At 42.4% G+C, this 18,049-nt stretch overlaps 1 protein-coding gene across 1 annotated transcript in view; it reads right to left on the bottom strand.

The window, feature by feature from the left end:
* Nucleotides 1–6,987: 6,987 nt before the first annotated feature.
* The window catches only part of HGD (homogentisate 1,2-dioxygenase), a 43,156-nt gene continuing 32,094 nt past the window's right edge, over nt 6,988–18,049 (bottom strand). Inside the window, exons 11-14 of the mRNA XM_046003087.1 lie at nt 16,961–17,065; nt 14,139–14,265; nt 9,911–10,092; nt 6,988–7,339 (exon numbers count right to left, since the gene is read on the bottom strand). Of these exons, the coding sequence (XP_045859043.1) occupies nt 7,175–7,339; nt 9,911–10,092; nt 14,139–14,265; nt 16,961–17,065 (579 nt within the window). The 3' untranslated portion in view covers nt 6,988–7,174. The remainder of the gene's footprint in view (nt 7,340–9,910; nt 10,093–14,138; nt 14,266–16,960; nt 17,066–18,049) is intronic.

Here is an 18,049-nt window from a genome sequence, read left to right as displayed (position 1 = left end):
AAAAGAAGACATTTCCCAAGCAGAAATCCTTCCTTTACCTTCTTGCTTTTGCTTTCTTCTCTTCTTCTAAGAGCGTGGATATAAAGCCTAGAAACGAAATGAAGATAAAACAACTTGCCAAAAATTGCGGAGTGGAAAACCAGAATGAACTTGAGTCCAGGATCACTCGGTGCCCGACCTGCCAACCTCAGACTCCTTTTTATGAGATAAAGTCCTAATTCTTAAGCTCATGTTAGATTTTCAGTTTTACAATTTTTTACAGTTGAATGCATGCTTAAATGCCATGTCTTTTTATTCAGAGAAATCATTTCATAAAATATACCTGTCCTTCAGATTTTAATTTTATTCATAGGATCGAAAATAAAGGCAATAAATGCTCACGAGTGAGCAAAACTGCTCTATTTGTTAAATTTCTCTTCCAGGGAATGTATAGCATTGCATACACTTGGTTTTTACAATAGTGCTGTGGTGAGTTGTGTGGAAGCTTCTGATGTAATATTAGACTTATTTATTTATTTATTTTAGGCGATGTATTTATTTATTTTAGAGAGAGAGAGAGAGAGGGAGTGTGAACAGGGGGAGGGACAGAAACAGAGGAAGAGAGAGAGATGCAGACTCCCTGCTGAGCACAGAGTCTTACCCTGGACTCCAGGGCTCCATCTCCCTACGGGAGATCAAGAGTCACATGCTTTTCCAACGGAGCCACCCAGGCACCCCATAATTTTAGATTTAAAAAACCAAGAGTAGGCTAATTAGAGTCCCAAAGGCACACATGATGAGGCAAGATTCCTCCAGGAAAAGTTCTGTAGCTAGTCATATGCAAACTACTTACATCAAAGTGTAGAGTCTGTCTTAATTTTCACATTAACTGAGCTATTAATATGCACTCTTGAGATCTTAAATTGAGCTTTAATATCGTTTTCTTGCTTTAAGACCTAAAAGATGGTGAAAGGAATCCTTCTAAATTTTCTACACTTTGGGCTTCTGTTACTTATTGCATGAGAATCATCATCTAAATGCTCGTTTGTTTTCTTAAGATTTTATTTATTTGTCAGACAGAGACAGCACGCACAAGCAGGGGGAGCAGCAGGCAGAGAGAGAAGCAGGCTCCCTGCTTAGCAGGGATCCCCATGCGGAACTCAATCCCAGGAACCTGGGATCATGACCTGAGCTGAAGGCAGATGCTTAACTGACTGAGCCACCCAGGCGCCCCATAAATGCTTGTTTATTTAGCAACAAGGATCTTGACTTATTCATTCCGGTGTCACCTACAGTAAGTGGCACAGTAGCCGCACTGAGGGAGGAATGAATAAATATTCACGGAGTCGCAACAACAGCAATAAACAGTAACAAAAGTAATGGCTAATATTTCCCTATGCTCACTATGTGCCAAACCCAGCTTGGGTGCTTTCAATGCCTGGTTTTATTTCACCCCCACCAAAACTCTGTGAAACAAATAATTTCCTTCTTTCATAGGTGGAAGGTGAGCCTTAGAGAGGTGAAGCCACTTGCCCAAACTTATTCAGCCTTGAAAGCACAGTATCAATTCAACAGTCTTGGATTCGGTAATGAAGTACCTGCGTTTTACAGCTGAGGAAACAGAGGCTCAGGGAAGTTAAGTAACTTTCTCAAGGTCACACAGCTATTAAGCGGTAGAATCTGGATTTGAACCCAGGCAGTCTGGCTCTAGCATCTGTTCTCTTAACTATGCACTATACTAACTCACAAAAGGATAAACTTTGGGCATACCTCAGATTTGTGATGCAGTTATGTAAAGTTGATAATATGAAAATGAAGGTTAGTTGATCACTAAATGTAATGAAGTTTAAATGTCAACTCTCAAGCCTTTTTTTTTTTTTTAATTTTAGTAGTAAGATAACTTTGTGAGACAGAACTTACTTCAAATCCATAGTGATGAATTTTTTCATCACTCTGGAAAATAATAACACAGAAACTGCACACTAACTTCTAATTTATAAAGAATTTACACCTGGGCCTTAGCTTTTGTAACTCCTCTCCTCTTTCCCACATTCTCCCTTGCCCCACCTGGGCACCAAAGCTCGCTCTACTGTTTCTAAGGTAGTTTTCCAAAACAGTATTTCTCAGCTTTGCCTGTGCATTGGAATAACTTGAGAAGTTTCAAAAAAACAAAAACAAAAAAACCCCTCTCATTTAGGGCAAGAATATGCAATTAGAAAAAAACAGTCACTTCAACAAATGGTGTTGCGAAAACTGGACAGCTACATGCAGAAGAATGAAACCGGACCACTTTCTTACACCATATACCAAAAATAAATTCAGAAGGGATGAAGGACCTAAATGTGAGATAGGAAACCATTAAAATCCTAAGAGAGAACACAGGCAGCAACCTCTTTGACCTCAACCGTAATAACTTCTTGCTAGACACGTCTCCAGAGGCAAGAGAAATGAAAACAAAAATGAACTGTTGGGATTTCATCAAGATAAAAAGCTTCTGCACAGCAAAAGAAACAATCAACAAAACTAAAAGCAACCTACGGAATGGGAGAAGATATTTTTAAATAACATATCAGATAAAGGCTTAGTTTCCAAATCTATAAAGAACTTACCAAACTCAACACCTAAAAATTAAATAATCCAGTTAAGAAATGGGCAGAAGACATGAAATAGACATTTTTTCCAAAGATATCCAGATGGCTAACACACACATGAAAACATGCTCAACATCATTCATCATCAGGGAAATGCAAATCAAAACTATAACGAGGTATCACCTAATACCTGTCAGAATGCAGAAAATCAAAAACACAAGAAACAAGTGTTAGGATATAGGGAAAAAGGAACCCAACCGTCTATCTGCAGGGTAAAATGTTAGAAATCTGTATCTGCATGGCTACTTCACAAATATGGACACAAACTTTTATTTGTGTCAAAGATGAAGTGACAGGAGTTCCTAGGTAGCTCAGTGGGTTAAGCTTCTGCCTTCGGCTCAGGTCATGATCCCAGGGTCCTGGGATCGAGCCCCACTGCTCAGCAGGGAGCCTTTTCCTCCCCTCCTCCTCTGCCTGCCTCTCTGCCTTACTTGTGATCTCTCTCTCTCTCTGTCAAATAAATAAATAAAATCTTAAAAAAAAAAGATGAAGTGACGATTTTCTCACTGATGTTGTTATATTTAATAAAGATGAGAACCTGAGCAATTAAAAAAAATAAAGGAACCCTCATGCACAGTTGGTGGGAATGCAAACTGCAAAACTGCAAATCAGTGCAACGATTGTAGAAAACAGTATGGAGTTTCCTCAAAAAGTTAATAGAACTACCCTATGATCTAGTAATTGCACTACAGGTATTTACCCAAAGAATATGAAAACACTAATTTGAAAGGATACATGTACCCCTATAGCAGCATTATTTACAATAGCCATGATATGGAAGCAGCACAAGTAAGTGCCCATTGATAGATGAAAGGATAAAGAAGATCCAGTTTATAAATAAAATGGAATATTGTTCAGCCATAAAAAAGAACGCAGTCTTGCCATTTGCGACTATGTGGACAGAGCTACAGAGTATAATGCTAAGTGAAATAGTCAGAGAGAGACAAACACCGTATGATTTCACACCTTTGTGGAATTTAAGGAACAGAATGAGTGAACAAATGAAAAAAGGTACAAATCGAAACACAGACTCTTAACTATAGAGAACAAACTCATGGTTATCAGAGGGAAGGTGGGAGGGGGGATGGGTGAAACAGGTGATGGGGATGAAGGAGGACGCTTGTCAAGAGGAGCACCGGAGTAAGGCATAGAATTGTTGAATCACCTTATTGTACACCTGAAACGAAGACAATACTGTATGTTAACTATATTGGAATTAAAATACAAAACTTAAAAGAACTTAAAAAAAATTCATTTGGGCTCTATCCCCAGCATTTCTAACTTAATTGATCTGAGACATACCTAAGGCAGTTTTGGAAGCTGCCAGGAGAAGGAAGGTCCAGCTGAAGTTAAGAACCACTGTGGTGGCTGCAGCATTTCTCAACCTTGGCACCATTGACATTCAGTACTGCTTAATTCTTTGCTGTAGGAGACTATCCTGTGCACTTTAGACTGTTTACCAGGGTCGCTGACTTTTATCTGCTAGGTGCCAGTAGCAACTTCCCCAGTTGGGACAATTAAAAATGTCTCTAGACTTTGTCAGATGTCTTGGGGGAGGCACAAAATCGCCCCTGTGGAGAACCATTGCTCTAGAGCCATTGCTACTGTCCAAGCTGTGAGAGAAGTGCCTCAAAGAGAAAAAGGGGAAGAGTGGCTTCTATTGCATCTCAGACAGGAAAATATGTAATGATGCCAAGGGGTTCTGTCAGAAAACTCTCTTGTCACTGGAGAAAACTTAATCAGGAGGAAACTTAATTTTTAAGAATTTTTATTTCTCAGGAAAGAGATAGTATATCTCTTCAGGAGCTTGGTAGAGGAAGGTATCTTCGAGAATAGGGCATTAAGGAAAGGGCACAGATCTTTCTTGCTGATCTGAAGCACAACAGAAGGAAACTAAATCTTTTTTTAATTAGCGTGAACATCCTGGCTGGGTGAAATATTGTCTCTTGCTGAGGAGTTGCTGCCAACAGGATAAAGTGGAGCAGATAAAGCACAAGGGCTGGGACCGCATGGATGTAAACGCTGAATGTTTCCTCAGCTCTGGGAAGGCTTGGCCACTAAAGCGATGACGGAGTGAACAGAAATGGATGAGGGTCTAGGTACATAGGTATGAGCAGAGTTAGAGGAGGTTATTCTGGAAAAGTTGGAGTTTGGGAATAAACTATTTGAGTAGTCCTCTTAGTTTGGGTCATCTGAGAGGAGAGCCTAGGAAGCACCCAGGAGTGTGGGGAAGGAAGGCAAGGCAAGTTAATCCTAAGTGATTTGTTGGACATGGCCTCTGTGGGCCGCAGAGCTTCATCCAGCTCTGGAAGTTCAAGAGGCCAAGGCCAAACACAAGCCTCAGAGGTGTGGGGCAAGAGGGCTAGAGTGTTTATCCATGAATTCCCATTTGTCATGGGTTGAGGGCCGTGTCCAGGGCCATTCAATCCCAGCACTTCTGGTGGCTTCTGGTTTGGGCCTTGGGCAGAGTTGCGAGTGTGGCGCAGGCAAGTGGATTTGGCTGGTCAGCACCGGATGGTGCTTGCTGGTGGGAGATCGGCGGGCTACTAGCAACTTCTGCTATAGTGGCCAGTTTCAACGTTTGTTTAAAGGTATTGACTGGTTTACTAGTTAACAATGTTCCATTTTTAATGAAGAGTTCTTTATAATAAGGAACATTAGGAAGGCACACCAGCCTCTGTCAACACCTTACTGTTGGAGACCATGAAATACCACTGCCAGAAACCTATCAGTCTCTTGGCCCTGGCCTCAACGGCTGCTCCCTTCATTCCTTGCATACAGATCATGAATAAGGGCTTTCAGGTCTACTCCAAAAATTCTCAGGAGTTTACTCACTTCTGTCTCTGCTGTCTCCTCATTAGTCTAGGACAATGCTGTCTTTTGCCAAGACTATCGCCATGGATTGCTCCTGCCTCCTGGGCTCTGCACAATCGCTTTTCTTCTAGTTCCTTGAAACTACAAGCCTTTTTGTTTTGTTTTGTTTTGTTTTAGAAGACTCCTCCTCTGTGCTATACCCCCAGCCCAACCTTACCCTTCCAATGACTTGCTTCTTCTTATCTAGTAGGTCACTTCTTCATTGAAGATCTTCTTCTCTAAAGAATGATTTCCCCTTCCCATATGCTATTCCCATCTCGGTTCCGTTTGTTTTGTTTTGGCATGTTTCACAATTTGTAATTATTTTGTTTATTTCATCAGTCTCCCTCTTCAGAATGTAACCTCCATAAGGGTGAGAACCATATCTATCTCCTGGAGCACCATATCCCACATAAGGATGCCAGATTTAGCAAATAAAAATACAGGTTTACATGTCTGTACTTGTACCAAAAATTATTCAGGATTTATCTGAAATTCAAATTTACCTGGGCATTTTGTGTTTTAATTGGCAACCTAGTTTCTAGGCCCTGAAACATAGCTGACTCTCACTACATGTTGTTAAATAAAAACTTGATAGCAGCATATCAAAATTACTACTAGGGTAACAAAGTGATATGCTAAATCTATAGAACTAGAATAGTAAAAAACACACTTGCCATTCTTTTCTGTTCTGATTTGCCTGTCTATTCTCTCCAAGAGAACCAAATCAGCTTACCCCCAAAATCTTGGACAGCCCAGTCCCCTGGAAGGGATGCCAGCCACAGGAGGGGAGCTGTTAGGAACAGTGTTTAAACACCATGTGCTGCCTCAGTTTTGCTTGGCTTTCTGCTGTGCTGGGGCCTTAATCTTCTTTGGCCCTGATCTCCCCAGACTGTGAGCTCACTAAGGGAGGGAAGAGATGACTTCTTCCTTCTCAATCATTCACCCCCAGGGTCTCATGCTGTAGATGACACATAGCAAGGACTCAATGAATGATTGCCAAATGGACTGATGTATGAGTGAATAGTAGGGGGCCCAAGTACTCTGGTTTGATCAGGCCTAGGGTTTCTTGATATATGCGGCTTTCAGTGGGGGAAATCAGGGCAGTTGGTCTCCTCGGTGAATGATGCTCACTCTTAGTGGCTGGGCCTCTTGTCCATAATCATCCATATTGGCAGCTACATGACTATACGATCAGACAGCCTGCTGGCCTGGCTGTCCATCTGTTTTAGGATGTTGCTGGATGTATGGAGCTCTGCTGAACACCTATGCTTTCCTATGCCTGGGACCTTGGCCTTGATCCTTCCTTGTAGACCCTTGATCATGGTCCTTCCTTGTGGCTTGGTCTTGTGGTCTGTGATAGACACCATGGATTTTCACTCCTGGAATAAAGGCATTCAGGCTAAACTCATGTGAAGGGCTCTTGATCTTGAGTAAATCTCATGGACCCCCAGTCCTGGCCAATATAGGTATGCCTCATCAAGACTTGATTATGACCAATTGCTACTTCCACAGAACACCAGCCAAGTATTTATTGAGTAATTAAGCTGACATAGAACTTTTCAAATACATTTCTCCAAATGTCTGAGTTACTTGCCTGTGAAAAAAATGAGTTCTAATTTAACCAAACCCCTCCTCCATACTGCCAGAGGGCATGATTCTAAACAAAACCCACACAAATCCATTTTCAATTATGGCAGCAATGCTCCGTTAAGTCCTGCTGGTTTCCTGGAATTGGGGGTGAAGTGGCTCTTGAGAGGTTCCCAGCACTTATAGTAGTTCTCATCCAAACAATTAGAGGTCTTGAGCCCCCACTTCGTGACAGCCATACTAAGAGAAGACTCAAACATAAATGCCTGTAGGAAATGAAGAGGGGGGCAAGAAATAAGTGAGTTGGATAATAAAACATATTTAATTTGATGTCAAGAGAAAAGATGTAGGTAGGCAGAATCGTTGATTAATAAGTTGTGTGCTAACATAGTGAGGATAGCAGGCTCACACCTTGGGTTCTGGCTCTGGTCCCACCACTTAGAAGCCAGTGAGACTCTGTGCAAGACTCTTAACCTCTCTAAGTTCCATGTTTCATTTAATCCAATTAAAATGGAATTGGGCATGTAAGCCTCACCTTGTCCTATAGCATTATGGAGCTAAATTTACTACATCCAAGGGCAGAAGCACAAAAACGTCCTGGGATTATTCATCTTCTTAGGGGCCATCACTCACTATGGCTATGACCTTGTGGGGAGGCCATGCTCCCCATTTTGTAGGGGAGGAAAATATGGCTCAAAGCTGGGAAGTAGCTAGTGATGTTAGTAAGAAGTGGAAGAGCTGGGATTTGAGCTTTCTTTTTTAGGACTCTGATCAAGAGATGGACTGGGGAAAAGAGAAGAAGGAAAACAGAGCATAAGGAGGAGGAGGAGGTAGGAAGGAGGAAGCAGAAAGGGCTGTAGCACTTTAAAAAACCCTATCCTAGAAGACCGTGCATGGTGGATGTCCCACTGTGTTCAGGAGGATTTTGTCTCTGACAGAAAGAATATGCAAGTACTTGGTGCAGCTTAGACATTCCAGCTTCAGCAATTGCTGATTTTTCTACCCAGTGTGGCTTTTAAAAATAAAATAAAACCCTACATTATTAGAAATTTAAAAAATATAGATGGACAAAGGAAGTTAAAGTTCTACTGTGTCACAACCCTGAGAACCCACATTAATGTTTGGTATCTAATATGCATTAGCTTCTTCATGCTGAGAACAATGGAGATGATTGTCCTTGCCGGACTTCCATGACAGGCTTGATTTGAGGTTTCGACAAGAACATATGGAAGTGTTGTACACATTATAATGTCCTACTCAGATATAAGCGTTATTATTATGGCTGTTCTTGTTGTCTCTTTGAGGACTGCTTCCTAAGAGTCTTGCTGTCTAACTGGAGTGAGACAAAACCCCATTCCAGCTGAGCTGTGAAGACAGTATTATATAAAGTTTGTTTATTCCAAACTGGAATAAGGATAAGGTGTATAGATAGGCCTGGGTCCAAATTATATAATGGAAATGGTGTTGGAGACCCAAAGTTAGGTCTAGGTAGCGTGCCAGAACCTCCCCTGCCAAGTAGTCTGGGGTCTCTGGCTACCCAGGGCCTCCCCTGCCCTTAATCCCTTCCATAGGAGAGCTCTTTCTGCCTAGTGCCCCAGGCATTTCCCAAAGTCTTGTTCCTCACATAAACAGTCTTGTCATTGCCTCTCTGATGCAGAACACTGCTTCCTGATAACACTGACTGTCCAAAGCCAAGATGGGCACCAAAGATTACTGAGTGACAAGTCTGGGTAGCCCATAGACCTCAAAGAGCCTTTGGAGGCAATAGCTTGATTGAGACTGTCAAACCACATCTCACAGAGATATAATTCTGCAAAGGCCCTTGGAAAGGGAAAGACAGCCAAGGCCAAGCAGATGGGACTCTGCACCCTCCCGGTGCAGATCAGCTCCATCAACTCTGGTCCTAGAGTTGGGACTGAAAACAAACTGCATTGGATAGAGGGACAGATAATGTTTTCTGTTTGCAATCTGGGCATGCAGTCAAGCAGGTCTGTGCTATTGATTTTAAAGTCAGGTACCATTGAAGACATTTGCTTAAAAATGTAAAGCAAATTTGCATATGATTGAGCATAAAATTACTCCTTGTAGTCCATAAACTCCACCTCCAAGAATGCAAAAATAAAATAAAAATCAAGTACCGCCACCAACTGCGATTGTGTTCAGCCTTAATGTTTATAGCCTGATACAGGAAAAATACAAAACAAGTTTTTAGTCCTATCAGTTTCATCCCATGCCAAAGGAGAACAAAAGAAAATGAGAAAACAGCTGAGAACTGCTGCTCACAAGCCCTGACTTCCTGATCCTCCTTGGCTTTGAACTCCACGGAAGGTGACATCCTGCATCCCTGGGGACGGTGGCCCTAGAGGATTACCTCAAAAAGCAGATGATTCTGAGACATTGCATATGTACTCTGGACTGGATACAGGTAATATTAATAATCTTCCCTTGTATTTGAACAGTGCTGGACAGTGTATAAGGTTGAATATAGCCACCTGCTAGGGTGGCTACCACACCCATTCTACAGATGGGGAAAACGAAGCACAGAGAAGTTAAGTGACTTGGTCAAGGTCATGCAGGAACTAAGAGCTAGGATTTGATCTCAGGTCTGACTCAAGTCCAAAGCTCTTTCTACCCAACCACATTAGGAGTCTAGTATACATATAGGGGTGTGTGCATACACATATGGGAATAAACACACACACAGACACACTCTCCTCGCCTGACTCCATCTCTGTGTCTTGGAGAAATTAAGAAAAAAAAAAAAAAAAAAAAGCCACTCCTCTCGAGAAGGTTGGAAAGCCCAGAAGCTGCCAGAGCCTGGCATTTGATTTGCTTACCATGGTACCATCAGCAATCCTCTCGGGTGCCAGCTTGGCTTTGCTGGCCTTCTCGAAGCAGTCAGCATCAGGCCCGTGGGGGGTCATTGAGCTGTGCAGGCTGCCTCCCCCTGGCAGGAACCCACCTTGCTTTGCCTCATAATGACCTTTGATAAGTCCCATGAATTCACTCATGCAGTTCCCTGGGAAGGTTGAAAGAGTATTATTTTTATTATTCAAGGCAAGACCTGTAAAGTACCAAGACCTCTCAAGCATTATTTCTGTGGAATGCCAAGAAGGTAGGAGAATCTAATAAATTTTTTAGGATTACCAACAAATACAGATAGATGGGAACCCCCCACTCCCCCCAAACATTCATTAATGTGAAACCCTAGGTAGGCAAAACTCTACTTGACGGGCATGTAGATTATTAGAGGTCTTAATCTCCACTACGCGAAAGAAATAATGTTGGATCTAAAGAAAATCATTGCCCAGACAAGAATTTTAATAATAATTAAAATGAAAGTTATAATAAAGAGTAGATGTGCCCTATCATCTAGGCTTATACATCCCATATTAAAATCATCTTCTTTCCCAGATCTGATAGCCCCACAATAGTACATGATATCACCATATTTCTGGTTCCCAATCCAGGAAACCAATATGGAATGTATGTGTGGGAAAGTGTTGATGGAAGAGTCATGTCATAGAAAGAACTCCAGACTTGGAGACTATTATCAAATGATAATCTGTGCGAAAGGATTTTAGGGCTATAAAAACCAGTCCATAAATGCTATAGAACATAACAAACATTATCTTCTGTATCTGAATCTGTCATCTTATTTTCCACCCTCCAAAATGCCTCTTAGATTCATTCTTTTCTGTCTATTTCCACTGATAGTCTCTTCATAGAATCCTAAAATTTTAAAATTGGGAAGGATCACGACTTCTACTCAATACAGAAGAATTTCTATATTATTCCTGACAGATTACTTCCTGGGGTTTGCCTGCATGCTTCCTATGAATGGAGCTCTTTACTCAACAAAGCAACTTACCATACTCTTAGAAAGCTCTGGGTTTTAGAAAGGTATCTCATATTAAGTGGAAATTTGCTTTAATATAAGTGAAGTCCATTGGTCCTAGTTGTGCTTTCTGGAGTCAGCAAAATTTGACAAAAATCACCACATCTGCACTCTTTCAATCATGTTTCTTTTGAAATAAAGCTCTTTATTAGAACAGCCACATACTTAGGGCAAGAATTAAAGAAATACAATACCTGAGAAAATTGAGGTACCTTTCCATTCATTCACCCATCTACCCATCTGTCCGTTCCCCACCTCATCCATCTGCCTATCCATCCGCCCACATACGTCATGGACACTGTGCTAAATGCTGTGAGTAAGAAATAGATGAGTAAGAAATAGCTCATCTAAAGTTATTCTCATAGTCTGTCCCATGAAAGGGCTGAGAACACAGACCATGAACGGAGCAGCAAGCTACGGCATTGGCAACCCCTGCAAAGCTGGACATTTGGCACGATAGATGCCCCAGCCCTCTTCCTTACATGTGAAGTATAACCAAGTGTCAGAATATTTCTGTCATTGACCAGGCAACCATAGTCATTCTGCCTAGGAAACAAAATGCTACTGCAGGCCCTTATAGAAAAAGTAAGACCCAGATCATAGCTCTACTCATTTCTCCATGAAACAGAAATAGAGGAAAAGAAGCAAGTGTAAGCATAAGGTGTCTATATTTTCAAAGCAGTTCTGCTCATGACCGAAATATGTTGTCATCCTCCTCAATCTAGGATGTGTCCTCAGGGTCACCTTCATGGCTTAATTTTAAGAAGAGAGCAATACCAGAATTCAGCTTTGATCTGAATATGATTTAGGTAGCAAGGACTTTGATGATGACATTTCTATATCATTTTCTATATTTCAAAGGACGGGGGAGGGTAGGCCTTGCCTCTCTGATTAATGCTGAATCCAGTTGGCTCAAGTACATTAAGATGACTGGAGGCAATGTTTCTACAGAAATAATTCTCCACTTCTTCTATAAAGTCACATCAAGGTAGCGAAGATTTTGATTATTGCTAAAGCAATAGTTTTAATATCTCTGGAAAAAATAATTTTAACTTGGGATTCTGTGTTTTTTTCCAACTAACTCAGGCAACCATACCTTTCTGATATCTATCTATCCTGGGCCAAATGTACTTGAGAGTCTTTTAAAAAAATATTATGAGTGATTTTACAAGGTCATTTGTTTCAGGAGACTGAACTACAAACCAAAGTGGCTTGAGAGCTGTAGCACAATACAAACTTGTCTCAGATGGCTCTAGTAGGCTTCTCCCTAGGCAGGGAGACAAGCCGCAGGGCAGCATCTCTCCATGTGTGACCTGTAGACTTCTCTGACTTGCTAATTCAAAATGCAGATTCTGAGGTTCCACCTCAGAACCAACTAATTATACTCTCTGAGAGTAGGCGCTGGGAAGAATTTTTTTTTAGTAGGCATTCTAAGTGATTTTTATATTACTAATGTTCTCAAAGTGTGGTTCCTGGAACAGCAACATCAGCAGCCCATGGGAGCTTGTTATGAAGGCAGATTCTCAGGCCCCATCCTAGACCTACTGGAGCAGAAATTCAGGGGGTGGAGCCCAAGAATCTGTGTTTTCACAATCCTGCCGGTGATAGTGACACAAGTGAAAATTTGAAGACCGCTACCTCAGGAACATAAAGCAACTTCAACACAAGAACTTCACTAGGTGAGATAATGAATTATCAAGGACTAGCATGTGAGGTACAGGCTAAGTTAAAGCTAAAGCAATTCTCTCTCCTGGATAGCATGTCTTCTAGGGGACTAACTTCCAGGAGAACACTCCTCAGAAAAGATGGTAGTTTGTTTTGATTCTATTTACAAAGTCTCTGGTGCCTTTGTAGTGGTAATTGTATCCTTTCCTCCACCATAACGATGTCACCGGAAAAATGTGGTGCTGGAATTTGACCACGCAGTGGTTTTCTTCCATCCTCAGGGCCCTACTTCTGTACCTCCTATAAATGCCTAAATTGCCTATTCGGTGAACCGTTGTATCTTGTTAAGCTGGGGTATTTGGGAGCTGGTAGAGATAAAGGGGAGCCGTATACGGAGAGAAGGCCCTGAGGTTGACTAAGGAAAGGGATTTGTTTTTATGAATATTCCTACTGAAATTCACCTCAGAGTCTTTCCAGAACTCTATGTACAAAAATGAAATCTTCAGGAAGTGGATTTGTACACTGACCTTTAGGTTGGATTTATGGCTAGCTATTGGACTATTAAAAAGGCCACCTTAATTAACTGCAGCCGTGAAATACCTTATTCGTTTGTGGTGATTCATTTACTAATAAAATAAATATTTATTAGATGCATATTGTGTATCAGGCACTGTGCTAGGCACATCAGTTAGTGGTCATGAGTGCGTGTGTGCTCTGGCATCAGATTGCCTTCAATTAAATCCTGACTCCACCACTTAACTAGTGGTGAGGCCTTGAGCAAGTTACTCCATTTTCCAAATTACTTAATCCTTCATGCCTGTTTTACCTTCTGAAAAAAAGGGGATAATGATACTACCTCCCTCTTATAACTGCTTTGAAGATTAAGTGGTTTCATAGTTTTATAGAGCTTACAACAGAGCCATAGAAAATGGTCAATAATTATTAGCAGCTAGTAATAATAAATAAAATAAAAATAATAGATTTAGTAAGTTCTGTTCTAGGCAACACATGCTCCACAGAAACTGCTTCCAGAACGGGGTCCATTCCCTAGTGCAGACTGCAGTTTCTTTTACCCCACCAAAATAATTGGAGAAGGCCATTTTACTGGCTCTTGAACCAGGCTTAGGAAAAGAACTTTCCAAAAACAACAAACTAACCAACAACATCCCACCATTCCCTCTCCCCACAAAGCAGCACCTGAAATGTAAAAAAAAATCTTGCTTCAAACTTTATTGGCTATCTGCTCTCTTTAGGGCCAGAGGAACTGGGCTGTAGGCATTACTTCCTTCTCAGAGTTAACACATCACTACCATCTCCATGGAAGTCATGGGGTTTCAGCAACTACATGTCTGAGGAGCAGCATTAGGGCCTCCAGAGGCAGGATCCTGAAAGCCAGTACAGTATGGTGTCCAGAGACCCCTAAGTGGTATTCTCAATGGCTAATGTTCCACGCTTTGTGGTCTCTTTGGTTTCCAATGTGGCTTGGTAAAATAGAGACTTACTGTGGTAATAAGGAGGCCTGAAGGTCTTGTCAGCAACCCCCCATCGAGGTGGGAAGATGACAAAATCAGCAATAGCCACTCCTGGGCGGACAGACTTGGCGGTCAGTACTGTGAAGATGGATGGGTCCTGTTGAAAGCACAAGGAGACACTGAGCCCATGATGGAAGGGAGGTGACTGGACAATGGTACACATGTCACCTAACTGGAAGGGGTTTCCAAATTGACTCTAGGTTTTTGTTTTTGATTTTTGAGTAGGCTCCATAGCCATTGTGGGGCCTATCCATACCCATTGTGGAGCCCATCGTGGAGCACAACTTGGGGCCCAACCTGGGGCTTGACTTCACAACTGCAAGATCAAGACCTGAGCTGAGATCAAGAGTCTCGGGCTTGGGGCGCCTGGGTGGCTCAGTGGGTTAAGCCGCTGCCTTCGGCTCAGGTCATGATCTCAGGGTCCTGGGATCGAGTCCCGCATCGGGCTCTCTGCTCAGCAGGGAGCCTGCTTCCCTCTCTCTCTGCCTGCCTCTCTATCTACTTGTGATCTCTCTCTCTGTCAAATAAATAAATAAAATATTTAAAAAAAAAAAAAAAAAAAAAAAAAAAAAAAAAAAAAAGAGTCTCGGGCTTAACCAACTGAGCCACCCAGGCACCCGACACTAATTTCTGATGAAGCCACACAGGCCAAGCTAAGAAGACTGGGCTTGTAGCTGAGGTGAAGAAATCACTCATCTGACTTTCAGCTCTTGCTGTGCTTGAAGCAAAATGAATTAACACCAACTAAGAGGATTTGGAGCTGCTTTCTCCCCCTGCTGAGCCCCCATTTCATGCAAGCATCACCCCGCGGTTCTGAGACCCTGTTCATGCCTGCCTCCCAGCCTCAGGTCAGAGTGTCCAGAGCTGGGATGTTCTGCAGGGAGTTCTCTGCAGATGGATGCTCAGAGTGAGGTGAAAATAGAAATAAAATAGTATCCAACTTTTGGTATAGATGTAGGTAGGATATGCTTCTCTTTAGGGCATCACAGAGATTCCAGATGGTATCCTCATTGCTTTCCTTACCCCTGTTTGACTCTCATGTCTAAAATACATCACTTACATCATTAGTTTAGGTGGTGGTAATGTAGAGGGCATAGGCTGGGGACAATATTGAAATTTTGAAAGAACTTTAGAACCCTTCTAAAATTAGAAAGATTGAGATTCAATTTCATTGAAATCAATGATGATGTTTGCTCTCACATGCCATGTTAGGGTCTGGGATTCAGAGAGACCTATTCCTTGCCTCTTTAGCATTGTTAGTCGTGGTGGTGGGTTGCAGGTGTGTGAACAACTGACCACAGCAAGGTGCCAAGGGTGATCTCGCTTTATAAGTAGAACTCCAAGGGATTACAGAGAGTGCCTACCTACCTAAGAGCACCAGGGAAGGCTTCAAAGAGGTGGTAATATTTGAGGAAGGTCTTGGAAAATAAAAGAGAAAGAAGAAGGAGGGAGGGAGGAAGGAAGAAAAAGGAAGGAAGGAGGAAAGGAAAAGACATTTTAAGCACAGAAAACAGGAAGGACATGAAAATGCACAGAGATTTTGTTAAGAGGCAAGAAAGCTAAAGCTCAGAATGCATTGGCAGAAGGCACAGGGGTTAAGAGTTGGTAGTGAAAAAACGAGTCTAAGGCCAGATGGTAGAGAGCATCAGATAGTATGCTTGAGAGCTCAGACAATCCTAAACACATGGGGAGGCTGCAAAGGTTCTCTAATGCAGCGGTAGAATGATCGGACCTGGATTTGGGGAGAATAACGGTAGCGGCAGTACGAAGATTGGACCTGTGGGAAGGCAAGCCAAAATCCCAACCCTATTGCTGTGAGACTTTACACTTCTTCATCTGCCTTGAGAAATGATCTGAAACTGTTAAAGAAAGGTTAGTGAGACTCAAATAAAGCTCAATCCATGTCTGTGGATCTTTTTTAATGCTGCTTTGGGCTTGATGCCTCATTTTCTTTTCCCTTTTGGTTTTGTTACGAGTTGTTGCTCTTCAGAAAGGTAGTTTTGTTCCCCTAGAGATTAGCTGAGCTGGCTCAGAGTAATCTTTCTGTCTCTGGTTCTCTGGCTTCTGCTCTAATTATCCCTCCAGCTTTTTAAAGTTAATCTATTATGAACTAGGCTGCAAAATAAACTTTCCCCCAGGATCGCAGAACTAGCACTTTATCACGGATGTGGGGCCTCAGGGGCTTGCCCTGTAGACCAGGGACCTATTTGTGGCCCTCTAATTGAGTGAAAAATATCCCTGAGTTCATGCTTTAGAACTTCTCTGTTTTTAAATTCAGGCACTGAACATTCGGAGGAACTTTAGAGGAGGGCTGTCTGCTCCATCACTGCTAAAAACAGCCCGGAGTGGAGGCCCTGGATTAGGCAGCCGGACAGAGGAGACTCAGCACTTGTAAGCAGGATCGAGAACTTTCCAAATCCAGAGCTGTTTCTTCCTCATGACTTTATCACTAACATTAGCAGTTGGTTTTTTTGGGGATACATTTGCCAAGAAGAAGCTAAGTTTTTAGCCATCTATGGGAGTTACTGTGAAACTTGGTGTAAGAACTAAGCCGAGTTCAAGGGTGAGTGTGGCATGTCAGGCTTAGCTCTCCCAGTAGCTCGTTATTTACTCCTTCCCCCAAACCCCGCCACAAGTGATTCAAATTTCTGTCAGCACAATGAGGAATGACAGTATCTTGGGCTTCCAAGGGTAATCCTGGAAAAGTCGTATCTGAATATCAGGGACCTACTCTGGACCCTCCCACCTAAGGGCTGTCGTATCCCCAGGACCCCTCCATGGTCCAGACTTACTGCATGATCAAAGGCCACCGAGTTAATGACCATGTAGTTCTCCAAGTTGTACTTGTATGGGGTGTAGTTCCCATGCCAGGCCACAACATTGAATGGGGAGACGTCCTGATCACACATACACATACACAAAAAAAGCAGGAAAAGATCATCTTAGTGCTTAATGCTTTCGTAGTTGCCACAGTTCGTACGTGGCATCATTGTTTCTCTTTTTGGTTTGATTTTGTTCTCGTAATGTAGTCATGGCATCCTTTGGGAGAATTACGACCCTGGATCATTTTGTGGTTGCTTCACATGCCTTCAAACTGTCCCTTGCTCAGCCAGTAACCCTATTTTTCCAGTTCATAAGCAGCAGCTGCCTCCGATCACATGTGCAGCAGGAGCACAGCACATTCTCCAAGTAGAGCCTTTTCAACAATTTTCAACAGAGTTGTGAGAATCTGTGGAGGTCAGCAATTCTTAGCCAATCTGAGCCACCGTCTGGGTTTCCTGGTGCAGAGGGCAGGCACTTGCTGGGACTGCTTTCCAGGTAATTACTGCCCAGAGGAGCTTCTGGTACACACAGTGCCTGGGCTGCTGAGTGCAGGATGGTGAGCCAGTATCTGAAATTCCAGTCCCAAGGACTTGAGTTTTTAGAGCCATCCCGAGGTGATGCTCCTTGGGCCTGCTCTGGATTAGGAGAGGATCGGTGCTCTGTGACAGGAAGGTAGTTCCCACGGCAGCTATGCATCTGTTCTGGAAACAGCATCTAACTCAAAATATTCTAGAGACTTTACTGAAGGGACTGCTCACAGAGCTGTGATTGGGGTTAGGTGAACTGACTAGAGATGCTGAGATTTCTGAGCCTACAACAGTGGGAAGACATGGCCATCCCTTGGCCTGTAGGATATGGGAGGAAAATGTTGTTATAGGATTCCAACAAGAGCTAGAACCATGAAGAAGGGGGCGCTCAGTGATGTGCTGGTAAATATTTAACAACTAGCAGCTAGCTCTCTGGGGGGAAAAATGCTGTTTTATAGCATTTGCTAGTTTGGGGGGTATAAATATTCCACCCCAATCACCTTTGTGCTACTAATATAATGCTGCTGAACA

This window comes from Meles meles, chromosome 4, assembly GCF_922984935.1.
Source record: "Meles meles chromosome 4, mMelMel3.1 paternal haplotype, whole genome shotgun sequence".
NCBI lineage: Eukaryota > Metazoa > Chordata > Mammalia > Carnivora > Mustelidae > Meles > Meles meles.
The sequence above is the reverse complement of the archived record's forward strand: the minus strand, read 5'-3'. Positions and strand labels throughout refer to the sequence as shown.